At 41.7% G+C, this 20480-nt stretch overlaps 1 protein-coding gene across 1 annotated transcript; it reads right to left on the bottom strand.

The window, feature by feature from the left end:
- Positions 1-3675: 3675 nt before the first annotated feature.
- On the bottom strand, positions 3676-16162 carry ALKAL2 (ALK and LTK ligand 2). Its single transcript, XM_077812592.1, has 5 exons — positions 15864-16162; positions 13238-13291; positions 13036-13116; positions 11481-11546; positions 3676-3782 (listed from the first exon to the last, which is right to left on the bottom strand). The coding sequence occupies exons 1-4, from the start codon at positions 16120-16122 to the stop codon at positions 11482-11484; spliced, it is 459 nt and encodes a 152-aa protein (XP_077668718.1). The 5' UTR covers positions 16123-16162; the 3' UTR covers positions 3676-3782; position 11481.
- Positions 16163-20480: the final 4318 nt, after the last annotated feature.

The following is a 20480-nucleotide window of genomic DNA, read 5'->3' as shown; positions in this document are numbered from 1 at the left end:
TAGATGCTCCCCAGGTTTGTGGGTTATTTTGGGGCGTAGCAATGAGACAGGTGTTTGGAGGCCTAAAGTGAAGCAGCATGCCGAGAAGCAGAAATTTAGGCGCCTAGAAAACTTTTACAGCAAAACTTTAGGTTCTGAGCAAGTTTTCATACCTACAGGGTTAGGCAGAAGCCAAGCAGAGTTTTTGTGGATCGCAGTAGCTCCTAAAACTGAGACTTGGGTCCCTTTGTGGATCTGGCCCTAAATGTGTTGTATAGGAGCCCATTATTCTCCCAGCTGAACTTTTTGTTACAAATGTAGTAAGAACTGTCGATGACAGTTGACATGTTAATGCCTCATGAGGTCACATAAATCAATGGTTATCAACCAGAGGAATGTGTACCCCTGGGGGGTTCATCAACTCATCTAGATATTTGCCTAGTGGCTACATAAAAAGCACTAGCAAAGTCAGTATAAACTAAAATTTCATACGGACAATGACTTACTTATACTGCTTTATATACTATAAACTGAAATGTAAGTACAATATTTATATTCCAATTGATTTATTTTATAATTATATGGTAAAAATTAGAAGGTAAGCAATTTTTCAGTAATAGTGTGCTGTGACACTTTTGTATTTTTATCTCTGATTTGGTAAGCAAGTAATTTTTAAGCGAGGTGAAACTTGGGGTATGCAAGACAAATCAGACTCCTGAAAGGGGTACAGTAGCCTGGAAAGGTTGGGAAACACTGATATAAATCACATAATATGGATTTCTCTTACTAAAAGAAGCCTGAGGAGGTTAGGTGCTCAAATCCAATTGGAGTTTTGATGGGATATGGACACCTTTAATTCTTTTACTTAAGAATACTGGGGAATATTTGCTTGGCATCTTATGTGACCAACAACAAAACTTCCTTGGAATTCCTAAAAATGATAGATGAAGATTCTTTAACACAAAGTCCTGCACCCAGCAAAGGATAACTCAATATTAGATCTCATTCTGATGGACAAAGAGTTAATTACCAGTTGTTGGTAAATTGCATAGTCAATTGCTTGACCACACTTTGGTTTGTTATAAAATATACTCAAGAGACCAAATAACCAATTTCAGTCAGGTTTGTTGCTATGAGCCAATAATAACATACTACAGGAAAAAGGTTCTATATGATGCCAGTGTCTGGGAAGCCCTCTTGTGCAGAGATGTTACATTCACCTTTAGCGTAAGATGTGCTCTCAAAGTTATACATTTTAGATGGTATTTATATGATTTCACAGTTTACACATCTCTTTACACATCGCTAAAATCAAACCCATCATTTTGTCCCAATTCCTTAACTTATTGTTCTGTTCCTTCCTATCTTTATTTTGGACTAGCATTCCGGGTACTGGTCCATGAAGGTACTTCCCTAGTTTGTATTAAGACATAAAATGAATGTATCTTGATTTTTTTGACAGGTTTCCTGTCTGCTTAGACCATATGCTTACTTCAGCAACTGCAAAGAGTTATGAGATACCTAGCATAAGTTAACAGGATTATGGTATAGGCCAGTTTATGCTATATTACTGTTACAATATTTGTGCTTAATACATACTAATATGTATTCATGTGGTGTGGATAACACGTTATTAATCTGACATATAATATGCTAGCCAGCATACATACTTTTTGCTGGCCTAAAAATTAGCACTTATGGTGTCAGCGGTCATGATGTGGTTATATGTGCTTTGTGGGGGCACCAACCAATAATGCGCATATTTGGATCTTCAAATGGCCAGTTTTGAAAAGTTTAAGCACAACTGACTGGGAACATAAATTTAAGTGGGAAGTGTCAGTGGAGGTGGTGGATTCACTGTTGTTTGGAGCCTTGAAGAAAGATATTTTTCTGAAAGGTATGTTTGAAGTCAGTTTCTGGGAGAATTCAGGTTCAGGATGTCAGGCTAGCTAGTCATGGTGATGCCATCTGGCCTTGGAATCTGTGAATCTATGAATCTCCCTGTTGTTAATCTCCTTCCTTCATAGGCCTTGGGGAGAACAGGCTTGCTTACATTGTCTTCAGTTTGCTCATAACACTATTGCTCTGTATTTGATAATGATTATAATCTAATATCATGCAGCAGGGCTTCAATTGGTCACCTGCAGGGGGTCAGGAAGGAATTTCCCCCCCAAATCAGTTATCATGGGTAAAGGCCCATCTTCCCCGATGCATCAGAGATATGCCACAGCTAGATGCAGGTTCCTAGTTAGGGTGGACATGCACTCTGATTTGATACACATAATTTTCTGTCTCAGATGACTGGCTAGTGTGTCTTCCTCAGCTGCCTAGGATGTAACTGATCACAAGAATTTCCCCAAAGTCAGTTCAGCAGGAACCTTGAAGACTTTTTGTCATCCTTTGCAGCCTGGGGTGTGGTTTGCCTTCTAGGGTCATCTGAGCATCTCTCCTAATCAGTTTTGTGGCATGGCATTGGTGGCACCTTGGTATCTCCTATTCACTGCCTGTGGCACACATTAGTTTAGTCTCCTGAGGACTAAAATACTTTGGTTTAATTGACTTAGTTGGGCTCAACATAGGGTATTTGGATGGAATTTAATAGTGTGAGGTATGCAGGAGGTCAGACAAGATGATCTAAAGGTCCTTTCTGGCCTTAAACTCTATGAAACTATGAAAATCCTAGTCCCAGTTACTTGTATCATACTCAAAGGTTTTATACCATACAGTCTAATATGATTTAAAGGACTTGTGCAAAATAGATGGTTATTTGAAAGAAAGCTTAAGAGTCAAAACTTGTGTGTCTGGAGTGCATTTATTAGAAATGCTCCATAGTGTGTGGTTTTTGGTTTGGGTTTTTTGGTCATAAATAAAATGACCCATGCACCAGATGTGTTGGGTCGGTGATTTTAAAGAAAAGTGAAATTCATAGTGAGACCTCCTGATGCAGTCTTCGTTTAACCTTTTCACAGGTTACGCTCCTGATATAATTTTGCATTGGATTTTATTATAATTTACAGATTATTTTGCTCTAAAACATCATGAGTAACCACATGAAATCCATTAGTTTGTGAAAACCATTGTTCTAAAGGGACATTTAAAGAATAAACATTGAAGATCATGTAATATATCAAACACTTTATTACTTATGTTTGTTATTTACAGTATTTACATATTGCACGTTAGCTGGAATGTTTACACATTTATTGAACAGAAAACTAATGGCATATTTGTGTGTGTATGCAAAATCCACACTCCTCTGTCTCGAGAAAACATGTTCACTTGGAATTGTGTTTTGTATTTGTCATGCAATTTGTAACTTGTACTCCAAGGGTACAATGTGACCCTCCAACATGTTTGTTTTATCCAAAATGTCTCTTAATTGCATAAGCATGAAGAATATCAAGTGAAAACCACTGCTGTGGAGTAGATTCATTAAGAGTTCTGGGTATATAAACAAACATCCCTCCAAATCTCAGAATTCAGCAACAGAACATTAATTTCTGGCTGAAGGGTACATGTTCATGTAATTTTTGGCAGCACTACACATCAAATGTGGAGTGTACTTTTAAGTATGGAGCAGTAAGTACTACTGGCAGTTATACTACTGTAAAGAATGTAGATCTGCAAACTGTTGAAAACATACAAAACAGTTAAAAGAATTATGGGAAATAGTCTGTCAATCTGCAAAAATAAACCCTCTTGTTCACAATGGAATATGTTATAAAGGTATTAAGTTCTATTTCCCTGTTGGTTTCCAAGGCACTTCTCCTGGTTCTTGGTGTCTCTTCTCTGTATGGTGATATCTGTTTAAAAAAAAAAAGAAAAGGAAAAAGATAGTTGCCTTTTATCATTTTCATATTTTAATTCAGCTGTTTAAAATGCATCTGGCAGATTGAACAGAGTTAGTAAATAAAGATTTTTGCAACAACTGTCTCTGGAAAATCTGGTAGTACATTTCTTGTTCTGTTCATATCGCACTACTCACTAACGAAACCTTACAGATTAGTGTTTTGGAAAAGCATCCTTCTCTGTGCTATTCCTATCTCTTTGATGCTCTATGCCTGGAAAACAGATTTTGAAAACTACAAAATTCTACTGTTTTAAATATTTAATACTTTAAGCTTAGTTTTTCAGAATAAATCAATTTCTAAATGCAGTAGTGAAATCAAAATCTGAGTACATATCAACAATGCTATTAATGTTCTGTCATTTTTGTAGTCTTAAAATCTCACTACCAATATAGTTTTGGCATAAGGTCTGCCCACATAGATCCAATGGCAGGATCAAGATTGAGGAGCCTAGGCATGCTCCCATTGAGGCAAAAACTAACAGTAAAATTATTTAAATACAGCAGAAGCAGGAAGCCTGCCAAGCAGGCAGTGGGACCACTAATCGACAGAGATGTTAAAGGGAGCACTCAATACACGGCCATTGCAGAAAAGCTAAATTAACTCTTTGCATCGGTCTTCACTGCAGCAGATGTGGGGGGAGATGCCCAAAAAGAATAGCTCTGGTGTGGGTAACAAATCTGAAGTACCGTCCCAAATTGTGTTAGTAGGAAAGGTTTTAGAACACATTGATCGACTAAAGAGTAAGTCACCAGGACCAGATGGTATTCACCCAAGAGTTCTGAAGAAACTCAAATATGAAATTGTAGAACTAGTAACAAAATTACTGATATCCACCTCTGTGCCCAGTGGCTAATGTAATGCTGGGCGTCAGAGGAGATTATGGAAATTACAAACCAGTAAGCCTAACCTGTGTATCAGGCAAGATAGCAGAAACTATAGTAAAGAACAGAATTATCAGAGACACAGATGAACATGATATTTTGTGGAAGAGTCATCATAACTTTTGTAAAGGGAAGTCATGCCACACTAATCTATTAGAATTATTTGAGGGAATAGACAAGCATGTGGATAAGCATGATCTAGTTTATATAGTGTGCTTGGATTTTCAGAAAGCCTTTGACAAGATCTTTCAGGCTTTTAAAGAAATAAAAGTAGCCATGGGATAAGAGGGAAATTCCTCACATGGATCAGTAACTGGTTGACATACAAAAGAAAGGGTAGAAATAAATGAATGGTCAGTTTTCACAAAAGAGAGATGAACAGTAGGGTCCCTCAGAGTTCTGTAGTGCGACCTGTGCTGTTTATCATATTGATTAATGATCTGGAAGGGGGATGAACAGTGAAATAGCAAAGTTTGCAGACTATACAAAATTATTCAAGGTAGTTAAGTCCAAAGCAGACTGCGAGAAATTAGAGGGATCTCACAAAATTGGGTGACTGGGCAACAAAATATCAAATTCAGTGTTGATAAATGCAAAGTAGTGCATATTGAAAAAAATAATCCCAACTGTACACATACAGTAATGGGTTCTAAATTAGCTATTTCCAGCCAAGAAAGATTTTGGATAGTTCTCTGAAAACTTCTGCTCAATGCTCAACAGCAGTGAAAAAGGTTAGGAACTATTGGGAAAGGCATAAAAAATAAGACAGAAAATATCCTAATGCCACTATATAAATCCATTGTATGCCCACACCTTGAATAATGAGTGCATTTCTGGTCATCCTGTTTCAAAAAAGGTATATTCGAATTGGAAAAGAGACAGAGTAGGGCAACAGAGATGATCACGGGTATGGAACAGCTTCCATACGAGGAGACAACCCCATGTTCAGAGTGACCCAAAAACTCTGACTACCAAAAGCCAGGAGTGGAATACAGGGGTGGATCACTCCATAATTGCCCTGTTCTGTTACACTCCCCCTGAAGCTCTAATATGGGCCACTGTCAGAGATAGGATACTGGTCAAGATAGATCACTGAGTTAGTGTGGCAGCTCTTATGTTCTTATGATTAGGAGTTTTTTCACTCAGTTCAAAGAAAAGATCTGGAGAGATGACAGCAAAAAATTTAGTATTGTGTTTTGAGACCTAGTCTTACTAGTATAGTCTGACTACAGTGGGACAACTCAAGTAGGAATTGTAACAGTGGGCCTTTTATTTGCTGGAAATCTACCTCCCCGCCCCCCCCCCAGTAAATTATAGAATGTTAGTATTAACCCTTCTCTGAACATCTCCTGAGAAGTAATGACTAATACTGAATCATATTGAATCCTGGTAGCTGAATAATGTAAATACTACCTAATGGGCTAGAAGTGTTAAGTCAAAAGTAGTTGAGATATGGAAGCTTATCAAAACACTTATCTCTGAGTGGTATTTATTTACCATCAGACTTAAAGTTGTAATTATGCATAGCATTGTAACTACTGTGAAGTTTAGTATTATCTCCATGATGCAGCTTTGCAGGCAAAGCAACAGTATGCATTTTAATGGATATTTATTACAAAATGAGAGGTTCATAGAATATCAGGGTTGGAAGGGACCTCAGGAGGTCATCTAGTCCAACCCCCTGCTCAAAGCAGGACCAATCCCCAATTTTTGTCCCATATCCCTAAATGGCCCCCTCAAGGATTGAACTCACAACCCTGGGTTTAGCAGGCCAAAGCTCAAACCACCGAGGTATCCCTCCCCCACAAACTGGTTAACTGGTGTATTTTATTTTTCCATGTTCTCAAGTTATTTTTATGTCTAAATTTTAAGGGTCTAATATTTTAAAGCTTGTCTACACACAAACCAGGACCAAAATAATTAAATTACTTTTAATTCACATATTTTCATTATATTGGTACAAATCTGTGTTGACACTCTTTATTTTCAGTTGAGTATCCTATTTTGATGTTAACTCAAGTCAGTAAAAAATTAACTTTGCATCAAAAATAGCAGGATTGTAAACCTTTTGCAGCAATGGCTTTCATGTTCTGCATTTGTACATAGTGGAGTTCTGGTCCTTGACTGGGATTTTTAGGTGCTACCACAATCCAAATAATTAATAAAACCCAATTTAGTTATTTTGGTTTCACTGTGTGTGTAGACAGACCCTTCTAATTGAATGTGGCTTTTTCATTCTAAGTTATTTTCAGTGGCTCATAATCACTAGGAAAAAATTAGCTGAAAATGCATGCTGCTTCTAAACCCCAAAGTGATTATTTTTTTTTTATTTTTTTGGTGAGGTTAAAAATTTTTTTTTCTAAGCATGAAAAAACTTGTTAATTATCTTTGTTTATGAAGATAATAGTTAATAGCTAAGCAGTTAAAATAAAAAAAATTACAGAAGGGTGTAATATTCAGGGCTCATTGCATTGTGAAGTTCAGTAGATGTTAAGAAAATTCAATATGCTCTAAAAGGGAGATGGCTAATATGATATGCATGTTACGGTTTTACTATAGTCAAGTAGAAAAAGCAAGCCGTATACAAAATATTTAACAGGCCCCGTCTCTGACATTGTGGCTCTACCCCAGGGAATCGTATTTTTCACCCCAAAAGTAGGATCATAGTTGCATGTGGCTTGATAGGTGCATATGCAATCAGGGATTTCCCCACATGCAAGTTGTGGAACTGGATGGGAAACTCACAGGCACAAAGGAGTTGTGCATACTGAAGAGCTAGAAATCCAGCCAAAAATTAAGCCTAAAGATAACACTTAATGTCAGGCTATTCTGCTTCACAATGAATAGCAATCAGACACCAGCCAAGATTTTCAAAAGTGTTTGGGGTCCCACAATTTTAAGATTCTTCACCTGACACCTTAAAGGGGCCTGATTTTCAGAGGATGGATGACATACACTTTCTGATAATTGGACCCTTTTAAGGTGCCTCAGTTTGGGCACCCAAAATCACTAGTCACTTCTGAAAATCTTAACAGTGTCCAAAATTCACAAGGAAGGATAGACAGCCAGTGGTGCAAGTGTCTAAGATAAACAGCTGAGCAAAGAACAAAGGAGACTATGTTCTCATTGAGGATGTGGTTAAACCTTTTTGGCACCTGTAAATGAACTCCTACTGCTCGAGATTGATTTTTGTCGCTCTATGAATCTGATGGCAGAGAGGGATGTTAAGAATCTTTTGTTGAACCTGAGAGCACACAGCCTAACTTGTGCTGGGTTTGCTAGTGAATATCCACCTTTGTTCAAGACTGTATTATGCAGAAATTGTACATAATGTTAAGTATTGTCACTGAAACAATTGTTTAAATGCTGTCTTTGTGTCTACTGATTTTATCTCCCTCCTGGAATCTGAAAGCCTCCTGCCTACCTTGAAGTTGTGATAATCCCGAACATGTTGTGAGTAGAAATCCAAAACAAATCTAACCTTTTTCCAAAATAATCTCAAAACATGGACATATGTCCATGCATCTCCAAAGCAAATAAGCAAAAGCTACCTGCCAGCTTTCCAAACAGTCACTAGCGTTAATACATCCATAGCCTGCTGCCAGGAAGGGATGAATGAAATAAAAGTGGGAACTACTGAGCAAGACAAAGTACCAAAAATAGGGATAATGAAACTTGACTTTTCTTTGTAAAGCACTGTGATATCTACTAATGAAAAGCACCAGGTAATATAGTAATCCCTAGCTCTTACTGTTTTTGACTTGTATAAACAAAATACTCCAGACATGGAAATTGAAAATAATGTCATTTAATTAGTTTGGACCATGGGTATTTTCATGCTGAATCAGACCAGTGGTTCTTCTATCAGTGTCCTGTCTCTGACAGGTGCTAGTACCAGATGCTTCAGAGGAATATGCAAGAAGCCCTGCACTTATGGAATAGCCAGCCCCCATGAAGAGTTTGTTTCTATCTCCCACTAGGCAGAGGTGCCCAAAAGCATGATTTAAAGATAACTAAGAATTTACAGTGCGGTCATATTAAACTTGTGGAATAAAAAGGTGTATTCATTATCCATAGCGGGATGTGAGTGCAGGCAGGCAACCACTCCCCACCACTGAGAACAAGAGAGCCTCTTTTTAAAATTGAAGAAAAACATATTGTAGATCTCAAAGTTCTCCTGAATTTTCATAATTTGTCCTCTTATCCTCAAGCCCTAATTCAGGAAAGCATTGAGCATGAGTTGAAAGTTAAGCACATGCTTAAGTGCTTTGCTAGAATGGGCCCTCCAAGTGTATGGTTCATTCGTTTCTAAATATGTGATCACTGCCTATACACCACTACTTAAGCTAGCATGGCAATAACGAATGAGGAAAGGCAGCCATGTATCGCTGTGCACTTTTATTAAGAATACATCCATGAATTTTGTCTTAAATTTAGGATGCAGTATGAAATGGCGGGGGGAAGGATTTGGAGTATAAATTGTGAGGGAAAGTGAAAGAGTATACATGAAACATGTCTCATAATGTGGCAAAATATTCCAAAGATCTATCATCATTATAACTACTATGAATTTAGAGCCAAATTCCGCTCTCTTTTAGACCCATGTAAATCTGGAATAATTCCACATAAGTAACTGCTTTAGAGTGGTAGAACAAAGCAAAACTTTGTTCCTGATGTTTAATGTTTGTCTTAACTCTTGATTTACTAGTAGCTACTAAGATGACAGCAAAAGCAAGACGTGTTTACATTCTATTATCTTGTATATCAGCTGTTTATTCTGATTATTAGAGCTTGATTATTAGCTAAATTATCTTAAGTATATGATATGGGTTTTACAGTTTGGTATGTATATGTATTTAATTGGCATTATGTTGCAAAATTTTGAATATCTCTTAAAAGCACCTAGAATGCTGGCTCCAACAGAAATTATCCACAGCCTGCACAGAGATGGGTTTGATGGGCTTGTGTAAAAGAGCAAGAGAACGATCTTCCTCAGAGCTCCTTCTGGGGAGCTGATGGGACATGATGACAGCCCCACCATGCTTTTCCACAGGAGGAGGTATCTTACATGGAAAAGTCGAACTGTGCGGCAGTTTCAGTGCATTATCTCTATAGGGAAGAATGGTCCTCTATAGATCTTCCAAGTTTGCTAGTGAAATCTATAAATATTGAGGCACCTGTGATGACAATCAGTCCTCCTTCCCACTAAAGCAAATCACTCAAGAATTATGCTGCTATCAGTGACAACCCAACAGAGGTTGCGCCTTATGTCCCATTCTCAGGAGAGTATAAGCCCCTGGCATTATGGATTTTCTAATAGAAACTCTCCAAGTTTCAGAGTGGACAAGTGCCCCTGAAAGAAGCTGTCCCTTCTCACCCTGAAAACTCATAAAATGCCAGTGGGAGGTGTTGATGCAGAGAGACTTTCAGGGAAAGGGGAAAAGAAATAATGCATTTTAGGATGTGCTCCCCCATCTATGCTTACTGGCAGGTATTTGTAGCAGTACCATTTCATCTGTGTCTTGCAGTAGAATGTATGGATGATAGGTGCCAACTAGCTCCCTGAATTGCACAATTCACTACCTTAGAACTGCAGAGTTCCCTTACCTAGAACAAGGAATTTACCTCACATACCCAACATCAGTCTCATGAGCCTAAGTGCCATATGCAATAGGTTCTGTGATTTCTCCCTTAACCAGGCAAGATCTGGATCATGGAGTTGCCTCCGTGACTACATTACTAAGGGTAAATGAAGCTTTCAGAAAAGGGGGCAGTTCTCCAGCTATAGGACCTCAGGAACCTACAGACCTGATTTGTGGCTGGTTTGGTTTACTTGTAAAGCTATCTCTTGTATGAACAGAAAAATAGGGAAGAAAGTGAGAGAGGCAAGAAACATGAGGAAAGATTTGGGCTTAATTTGAAGTCCTAATTCTGACCTGCCACCTTCATTTAGTGACTTTGTATTATATTAATATCCAGGGAAAACTAAAATATAGAATTTATTAAAACCTCATTTAAAAGTTCTCAAATCACATACAACTGTATTTTTGTCTCAGCTGACGGGGGACAGGACATGGACTAGTCTTTGTGTACAAGATGTCAACTCCTAGAGGTATAGATATTTTGGGAGGACTTTCTTCCTTTTGTGCACTGAAATTCCCATTCTCTCTAAAAAGAGTTAAGCATGTGCATCAAGAAAAAATAACTCCTTGGAGTAGAAGTTGAACATAATGGAAATCCAAAGAAATCTGAGTAACATACATATTGGGGTTTTTTAATGTTTTAAGTACATGGTAACTGAATTATTCTAAAAATACCAATGACATCTATGTTTTAAAAACTTGCATATGTATAGTTATGTGTATATTAATCCATATTAAAATGTACCTAATACATTTAAAGCTGTGCATGTGAAAGGGCAGCCAGTGCCAATACACACAATTGTACATTGAGTTCACTTGAAAAAAAATCAGCTATGGCTGCTGTGTTTTGTTCTATAAAAGCAAGGTCACTATCTGCTAACTGCATACTGCTATGAATAATTCACAGCTGATGTCTGTGGGTCTTTATAATGCCTTCCAGTAGGGGGTACCCTTTATTTATGGCCAGTATTTTCCCAGATTAAGATAGTTATGTCAAGTGCTCTGAAAAGGGAATACCTTAGCCAAAGGAAGATTGTTTTTACACTCATGAATTTTTTATGTCCACAATGCAAAATCCACAGCTTTGCTATGCAGTAGAATGTTATTACCTCTCTCAAAAAGCTTACCTTATCCTTCCATGCACATTGGACTTACTGCCAACCGAGTAAGAAGCCTGGCACATCTTTTATAGTCTGCCATGAAAAAAATCATAAATGCAATAACTTAATGACACTGCTAAAATCACTGATTTTGGTTTCAAAAAATAAAATAAAATTGATAGAGGTGCTGTGCAAATTATCATAATTAACTTTAGTAAGTACTTTAATTTAAAGACTTAGGTTATAACAGGGTAGACCTTGGCCCCATATGCTTAAGAATTACCATTCAAATATTAGATGCCTATTTGCTGTGCATTTTCTTTGCAAATTCTTTGGTTCTGTGCACAAACAGCAAAATTGTGCATGCAGACAGCTTGTGTGTATGAATATATGGCCAGTTATACATCTAACTAGCTATGGTGTGCACAAGTACGGGATCTGAAGCTGCAATCATGGCATTTGATTGTGCAAATTAGGTGTTTGAAATGGCACTGTCCCATCATTGAAATGCAGCTCTCAGTGAACTAATACTAAGATAAATAATAGTGCAGTCCTCCAACTAATTGTCCTTCTCGAACAATTGAGGAACAGAGCAATAGAGTCTTGGAGGCTCAGATCTTCAAAGGTATCTAACCCTTATTTAAATGAATAGAAGTTAGGTGTCCAAATATCTTTGAGTTCATAGAATTAAAAGAAAAGACTAGTTACATCTTGTTTCCTCCGGCAGTATAGGATAGTTCCCTACAATATATTCTTTAGATCTTTGCATAGTCTTGTTACACAGATAAGAAGTGGTGGTGTTGTAATGAGGAAAACTGAAGCAGTCACGGTAGACAATGTTTCATACCTACAAAGTTCAGTCAAGTGATCTGTTTTTTGTACAGTACAATCTGTGCAGTGCAGATGGAAAAGGAATTATTCAAAGATTGCTCACGTGCTCAGTTAAAGACCTCCTGCAGTCCTACAGCTAGCAGCCTGGGTTACAGTTAAAGTGTCAGTAGTTCTTGATATATAAAACCTGACCTTTAAAATCTATGATACTACCAAACCACACAAAGCACTAGGAAATGTACTGGAGGAAGGCAAGAGGGTTTCAAAGATGCCACTGAGGGCATAATTGGAAGAACAGGAAGTTGCCAAAATGTAACATGCCATAATTTGTCTGTAGAGTATGTGTTACAAGTGATGATGCATGAAAAGGAAATAGCCCCACTTGGCGTTCAGATCCCAGGTTAAGTTTGCAGCACTAGCAATTAATTTTTTTCTGGTAAACTGAGTGCACTTGATTTGGAGACATCAAGGGACAATAAACCTGGAATCCTAGAAAGCAGTTTTAACCATCATTTTACACAATATATCCACTGGAAATTCTGTGCCTCAATTTTTTCATCTCTAAACTGAGAATGATAATACTTACCTCACAGGCAGGAGGTGAAGATCAATAAGTATCCATAAAGCACTCTGAACCCTTTAAGTGAAAGGCAGTGTATAGTTGCACAGTATTGCCACTATTATCTCCTGTAGCCACCCCAATTAATAGCTTTCTTTTTTTAAAAAGTTAGCTTTGGTTTATGGCACTTACAAGCTGGGATGGTGCAGTCTCTTGTATTGTGATAAAGCCGATGAAAGTGTTTACTGCATTTTGGACTAAAATAGAGAGGACCTGAAATACAGAAAAAGAACAACTCATGAGTCAACACAGCACAAAAGGCCTACCAGAAGGGAAGTGGGGCTTAGGTGGTATGTGTATGAAATGATGGATACAATGCAAAATCTAAATTTACCTGTTAAATGCTTTAAAAACTTGTCTTTCATCCTCAAATCTCTAGGAACTATTTCTGTTGGGGGGAAAAAAAGTAGTAATTATACTCCACTGCAAATATACTTGTCCAGGATGGTAGGGCAACCACAGGAGATGCCAAAATTTTGCTCAGCTGAGACTCAAAATAACTGTTTACTAGGAGATTGAGAGCCATAAAGTGGAACAAGTTGCAGCTGCCTTTATCTTTCATATAGCGAGACGGCTAAAAGGACTATGGAGCATTACAATGCTGGGACCGTTAGTGTCCAGCAGCCCCACCACAATCACATTAAAAATGAGAGTAAGCATGAGTCACTGTCATTGTAGGGCTCTGTGGGCCACATTTTGGCTACCCCTTATCTAGGTCTTTAAGATCACTGGTGCTTAGAAACCGTGCAGACTCTACCAGGGGTAAAGGTTCAAAGACACACCAGGGAATGCTCTCTGGGCTGCTCTGTGGCTGTCTATGCAACGTTCTCCTACAAGCACCTGCATGGTTTTGTCACACAGGCAAGTATTGACAAGCACTATCTGAAATAACTATTGTGAACATGAGATCGAATTGTTATATTTACAGGAAATCTAGAAACAGTCCTTGTTTTATCTCTAGCATTAAATAAAATTCACAGGAAAGGAATATAAACAAATTGCTTTTCCCCACTCTTGTGGTTTGCTTCTCTGGATTTTGTGTTCAGCAGATGCCAAAATGAAACTGGTTTACTGAAATCCATGTTAGCGTCAACCCTTGTTTGTGTCTTGTTTTACAGTTATCTTTGATTGCTTTCAGTTACTAACTCTATGCTGACACATTGATTGCATATGATACTGTACTTTATTTATTTGACCATAAATGCCTACACAGCCTTTTCATTCCCCAGGCACCTCTTATCACATTTAAATCAGAGAACATTTCCACCCAGATCTGATTCACTGGTGAGCTTAGAAATTTCTCAAAAGTCATTCTTCGTTTACTTCTAACTTTAGTCAGTCTGAGTAAAATTTACCATATCATATTTGACCTAATTGTGTCATGACAAGCATTGAAAGCTTACATGCTTCTCTCAGAAGTTTCCCATGGGACAGATGCGCTGGGAAAGTGATGCTAAGACTGAAATAAAGGAGGGCTCCAAGCAATAGTTTCTTTTCAGTGGCAGCAGCTTTTCTGGGAATAAATTCCATTATAATAATAATAAAACATCCCTTTCAAGAGCCAATGACACTTGTACCAACTAGTCTGTTTCTGAAGTGATTTTCTCATTGAGCCATATTCATCAGTACATGGCAGATGCTTTGCACTGATTTGCTTATGCAGGACGGCCATAAACTCTGCTTAACCTCCTTGTAAAACTGGGTTTACAGCTGGCTTTGCTTAACTACTCTGTGCAACTGTAGCAAGAGTGCACTGGTTACTTGGCCCATTAAGCTTGTACCATATATTAAGAAAAAGGAACCAGTTCTTATTGTTCTGAGTTTATGGGGAACTGTTAGGTTGTTTTATTTAATATCTTCACTAATTATCTAGATTAGGGGCTAAAAATCACATTTTAATGACAGTCATGACACCAAATTAAGAGCAGCTGTGAACACTTTGAGTACAAAGAAAAGATACAAAGGGGTCTAGAGACATCAAAAGAGATGGGTAGAAAATAACAAAATGAGATTCATCTCGGAAAGTGTAAACTGAAATTTCTAGTGAAAAATAATCCCAAACCTAGATACTCAAGGGAAGAGGAAAATTGAGAGGCAGTAATTCTGTTTAGGAGAGATGGTGAACAACAAACTAGACATGAATTTACAATGCAATAGGGAAGCAAGAAAGGCCAATTCAATTTTGAGCTGCATGCATAGAAGCAGGATATCATGAAACAGGCATATAACTGTCCCTTCTCTACATCAGTCTGATGTGACTGCATCTGGGATATTACATACAATTCTGAAAAACCTTATTACCAGAAACAACACTGACTGGAGAGAGCTTGAAGAAAAGCAACTCAAATTATTAGAATGGTGTAGGGGCTGATTTAGGAGGAAAGAATTAAAATCTATGGTGGTGAGGGACAAATGATGAAATTGACAAATATTTGAAAGGTGCAAGTACCAAAAAGCTAAAGGAATGAATAAGGTTAGCAAAAAGGGGAATGACGCTGCCTAGCAGGAAAAACTTCCAGGTGTGGGATCTATTAGGTTGTGGAGTCTCCCCAGGGAGATGGCAAGATGGTCAAATCCAGGGCCATTTAAAACAGTATAATCCACTAGACAGGCCCTTGGACTACATGACCTAGGATAAACAGGACTTTTCATCCCTGATTTTTTTACCCCAGTCCATCTCACTGTTCTTCTTTATAAATATAGAGTGTATAAAACCAAAGCTCATGCAGGTCTGGCTTTGAACTTAATGCATTTCTGAAGTACATTAGACTGAAGTGAGAGTGGAGTTCTACGCTGGGATTTTCAAAGCCAGTTTCTTGTGTAGGAATCCTCTGTATTTTTGAAGCAAGTCTGCAGATCTCCTGAGGGGGTTTGCACCTCCTATAAGAACTAGCACAGTGATGCCTGATTTCCCCTTCAAGGGGAGCAAAGTTGCCAGGAAAGGAAAGGAGCAGACTTACCAGCTCTCTGCTCGTCCTGGTACTCTCCATAATCAGCTACTTCTCTTCGGTCTAAAGTATAATCGTGGTTGGAGAAGTATTGCACCCCGTTGTCCTCTTCCATGTGGTACCTTTTCAGTTCCTGAATAATCTCCATGATGAGATTGAAGAGGCTTTGCCTGTCTTTTAGGTCTATGGAGTCAGTTCTCTCTTTGCAATAACCTGCTGACAACATTAAGAGCACCAGCACCAGCAGCACAGGAGACCTCAGTCCACTCATTGCAAGTCTGAACTGGAGAGTGAATGATCAGAGGAAAAGAAATGATCCACTTTGGGGGGACTCCTATTTCACTGAAAGAGAAAAATGGGGGTGGGGGAAGGGCGAGTCACGGGGGTGAAATCAGAAATACTACAGGGGAAGAGCAAAGAGGCTACTTTGCACATTATGTAATCAGGGTGCCCTGTTTCCTCCTTCCCACCACCTCCTTAGATTTTAAAATGGACCAGATTCCCAACAGATTCCCAACTGCAAATTGCCGGGGCTCAAGTGAAGTCAGATTTGCACTAGTTGAGGAGATGGCCCAATCTGCCTTTTACTTGCCCTGCCAGCAGCAACTTTATTCTCCCCTGCAGTGCGGACTAGAGAGCCGCTCAGCCGCCCGAAAGCTACAGGAGTCAAAGTACTCCCATGCTGCCTTCACGTTTTACACAGTCCAGCCAGTGCTGACTCCGAAGTGCCCAGGCAAGGGGGACTCGCACAGATCCATTCTTAAAAGTCACTGTAGCCTACACGGATGGAGAAAGCGAGGCGGCTGCATGGAGGAGCGCACTCCTAGGACTCCCTGGCCCTTCCTATCCCACCCCACTTCTTATCTCCAGCGTGGCAGCAGAGGGTAATCCCTGAGCGCTGAAACACAGCAGAGTAAATCCCGGCGGCGGGCAATTGTGTAAACAGAGGCGTCTGTCCGCCCAGGGAGAGGCAGTAGGGAACAGCCCGCTGCGGAAACTTTTCCAAAACTTGCACCTTAACACCCGCTCTGACTGCTACAGCCACAGGCGAGCGTTCATTGCCCAGCCAGTCCAAGCGCTGGCGTGAGTGAGGTTTAACCCCCCCCCGGCATGCGCAGTCACCGCTTCCCACTACGCGGCTGCGGCAACAGGGCGCTGGGGACCCATTGCCCAGAGAGGCAGCCTGCTCCCCAGGGGCTTGCAAACGAGCGGGCTGTGCCTGCTGCCCTGCCGGAGCCTGGGGACCCAGCGCAGTCCGTCCCTCCTGCCCTAGGGAAGTTGAGAAGCTCCTGCGCAGTCTCACCGCAAGGACCCGGGCTCGAGTCTGCCCCAGCAGAGGGAAGGAAGGCACGTGGGAGCCCAGCGGCGCTCAGTCGCCTCCCGGCTCCTAAAGCACCCGGAGAGGGGAAGGCGCCAGCTTCCTCCTTGCCTCGCACCTGCCTTGCCTCTGTCGCGTAACCCTCCCCCGCCGGCCGGCAGCAGCCCCGCGGCTGATCCCTGGCGCGCCCGGCTCTCCGGGTCTGACCTTCGCGGGAAGCGCTTGGCCCCGGCGCCGCCCCGCCAGCCCGGCACCGCCGTTACCTGTCTCTGCTTCCCCCGCGCCGCCCCGGCCCGCCCTCGCTCGCTCCCCCCACGGCAGGAGCAGCCCGCGGTGCCGGAGTTTCCTTGTTGCCCCCCGCCCCGTCCCGGTGCACAGGCTGCGTCCACAAGCTACTCCATGGCGGCCAGCCCCGGCGCCGCCGCTTATAAAGGCTACGGGACATACACGAGGCGGCGGCTCCGGCAGATGGGATCGAGTCACTCGCAAGTGGGAGGAAAGCAACAAAAGTCCGCTTGGCAACCCGGCGAGTCCCCCCCCCCCCGTCCCCAGTGCAGGCTCGCTCGCTCCTCAGCTTCGCGCCGACGTAAGGAGCCGGTCCCGAGTGGGGCTGTGCCCCTGCCTTTAACGGGGAAAGCGCGGAGGCGCCTCTGAACTGGGCATCGCCCGCCGCGCCGAGCCCCGTCCGCCGGCCCCCCTCGGACCCCGCGCCGCCGCCTGCGCGCCTTGGCTGTCACGCGGGGGGAAGCTGCGTGGTTGCCAGGAACTTTCTGTCCCTCCGTCCGTCTGTCTGGGGCGGAGCTGCGCGGCACCTCAGTCGGGAAGTCTGCGGTTATGTGGCCGCGGGAGCGTTGGGTAGGAGCCGGCATCTGCCTCCCTCAGTTATTCTGGTAAAGGGTAATTCTCCAGCGCTAGGAGCCGTGACTGGAAATCCCCCCCCCCCTCCTCCAGGCAGCCCGGGGAGCGAGGCGCCGCCATCCCGCGCGGACGCTGTCCCAAGCGGGGCCGCTCCCGTCCCCCCCCCCCCCCCACGGCGGGGAGTGCCGCGGGGCAGAGAGCTTTCCCACTGCCCCCTTGAGACACCCAGCAAAACCCTGCCCCCTAAGTCTGAATCCTGCCAAATGAATACTCACCCACCCAGCCTCAAAAAAACGCACTAAAAGGGGGGCAGGGGCTGATGCTGAAACATGATCCAGCTGAACTTTTCTGTTTGCTTTTACTGCGTGGCTACACCTCACCCTCGCAGCAGCGAACAGACACCTATCCAGTCGGATCGGGCCGGGGGGCGCATATTCTCCACGCAGGGGAGGGGACGCCCCCCAGCGCCTGTGTACCTCGATCGGTAAGTGAAGCTAGGAGCTGGAAAGCCAGAGCGGCCCCCTCGCCCTCTCCCCTTCTCCTGCTACACTTGTGTCAGGCAAGCCGTGAACACGGTGCCATCCCCTAGGCAGGCGCTGACAACAGCGACACGTAGTGGCAGCGAGTGTAATTAAGCTCCGGGGAGCGTTCGCTAGAGGGGGTGGTCCCGCTGCAAAGTGAAAGTGACTGGGAGGCCGAGGTGAAAGAAACGGAACGAGATCAGGGGCTGCAATTAAGCCGAGCCCTTCCTCCAGAAGCCATTCCCCCGAGCCTTCCTTTCTCTTGGGTGTACATTCCAGATTGTGCATGTAAACTTCTTCAGGGCGTGCGAAACTTTACAATAAAATTGTTACAATGGCTAGAGTACTGCTCTGCTGAAGCCCAGTGAACGTGCTTTCCATGCCTGAGTCTAGTTCGCGTCTTTGTATCCATACGGTGTGTGTGAGCGAAAGAGAGTGTGTGAGGGAGAGAAAACTCCGTATTTGTGTAGGTGTGTATATAGCACTTTTCATCAGTACAGCTTAAAGCCCTTCTCAAACACACACATACACTCACACGGAGCAGAGGAGATTTTCTTTTCATTAAACCCTACAAGTAGTTTATATATAGGGTGACCCTAGACCCGGTTTGGTTGGGACAGTCCCTTTTTTAAGCGCAGTTCCGGCCTTCCTGACTTTTTTGGCAAAAGTAGGCATTTGTCCCATTTGCTCTTGCCAACTTGATCAGTTGATCACAAGAGCAAATGCCCACTTGTGCCAAAAAAGTGGGGTGCGGAGGAATGTGTGGGGGAGCAGCAATGCCAGCCCCATACAAGAGTGGAGGCAGGGCTTTGGTTGGGGGCAGACAGGGCTTGTATGAGCAGCGACAATCCTATCCCCATATCTACTCTAGTGACATCATCAGAGGACCCAACCACATCAGCCACACCATCAGAGGCTCATTCACCTGCATGTCTACTGATGTTATATATGCCATCATGTACCAGCAGTGCCCCTGTGCCATGTACATTGGCCAAACCGGACAGTCCTACGTAAAAGAATAAATGGACACAAATCGGACATCAGAAACGGTAACACACAAAAGCCAGTGGGAAAACACTTCAATCTTCCTGGACAGTCTATAACAGATTTGAAAATAGCTATACTTGAACAAAAAAACTTCAGAAACAGACTTCAAAGAGAAACAGCAGAACTAAAATTAATTTGCAAATTTAACACCATTAATTTGGCTTGAATAGGGATTGGGAGTGGCTGACTCATTACAGAAGCAGCTTTGCCTCTCCTGGAATTGACACCTCCTCATCTATTGTTGGGAGTGGACTACATCCACCCTGATCGAATTGGCCCTGTCAGCACCGATTCTCCACTTGTGAGGTAACTCCCTTCTCTTCATGTGTCAGTATATTTATGTCTGCATCTGTAACTTTCACTCCATGCATCTGAAGAAGTGAGGTTTTTACCCATGAAAGCTTATGCTCAAATAAATCTGTTAGTCTTCAAAGTGCCACCAGACTCCTTGAAACTTTCAAGTCACTTTCATAGTATTTCCAATCCCAAATGTTCAAATATCATGAATCAAACTCACCAAAAATCATGATATTGGCTTTAAAATAATGAGATTATGTAAAAATAATAGATCTGGTGTTCTTTTTATTTGAATTCTGCTTTTTGAGCCTTTAGGATGCACTGGGGTCACATTTTTAAGTTTTCTTCACAGCCACGAGGGCTAGAAACTTCAGAAACTTTTTGTTTAAGAATGAAGGCTGAAATAATCACATATCCACTTGACTCCAGCAGCTGGGGCTTTAAGGAAAACAATAATGATCATGAGACTCATGACAAAATCATGAGAATTGGCAACACTACTTTCACTTCTGTTTAAAAGCTAGTTACTTTCCAGAAGGGTCTTAAACACAACACTACAGTGATTGAGTTGCAGTTTTCACAGGAGAA

This window comes from Eretmochelys imbricata, chromosome 3 (genome assembly GCF_965152235.1).
Source record: "Eretmochelys imbricata isolate rEreImb1 chromosome 3, rEreImb1.hap1, whole genome shotgun sequence".
Taxonomy (NCBI): domain Eukaryota; kingdom Metazoa; phylum Chordata; order Testudines; family Cheloniidae; genus Eretmochelys; species Eretmochelys imbricata.
Note: the sequence above shows the minus strand (reverse complement) of the source record. Positions and strands in the feature narration are given on the sequence as shown.

Coding starts and splice junctions, on each gene's coding strand:
- ALKAL2 (XM_077812592.1), bottom strand. CDS start 16,122: ATGAGTGGACTGAGGTCTCCTGTGCTGCTGGTGCTGGTGCTCTTAATG. Junction 13,292..15,863: donor CCAGGACGAGCAGAGAGCTG/GTAAGTCTGCTC, acceptor TCCCCCCAACAG/AAATAGTTCCTAGAGATTTG. Junction 13,117..13,237: donor GTTTTTAAAGCATTTAACAG/GTAAATTTAGAT, acceptor TCTGTATTTCAG/GTCCTCTCTATTTTAGTCCA.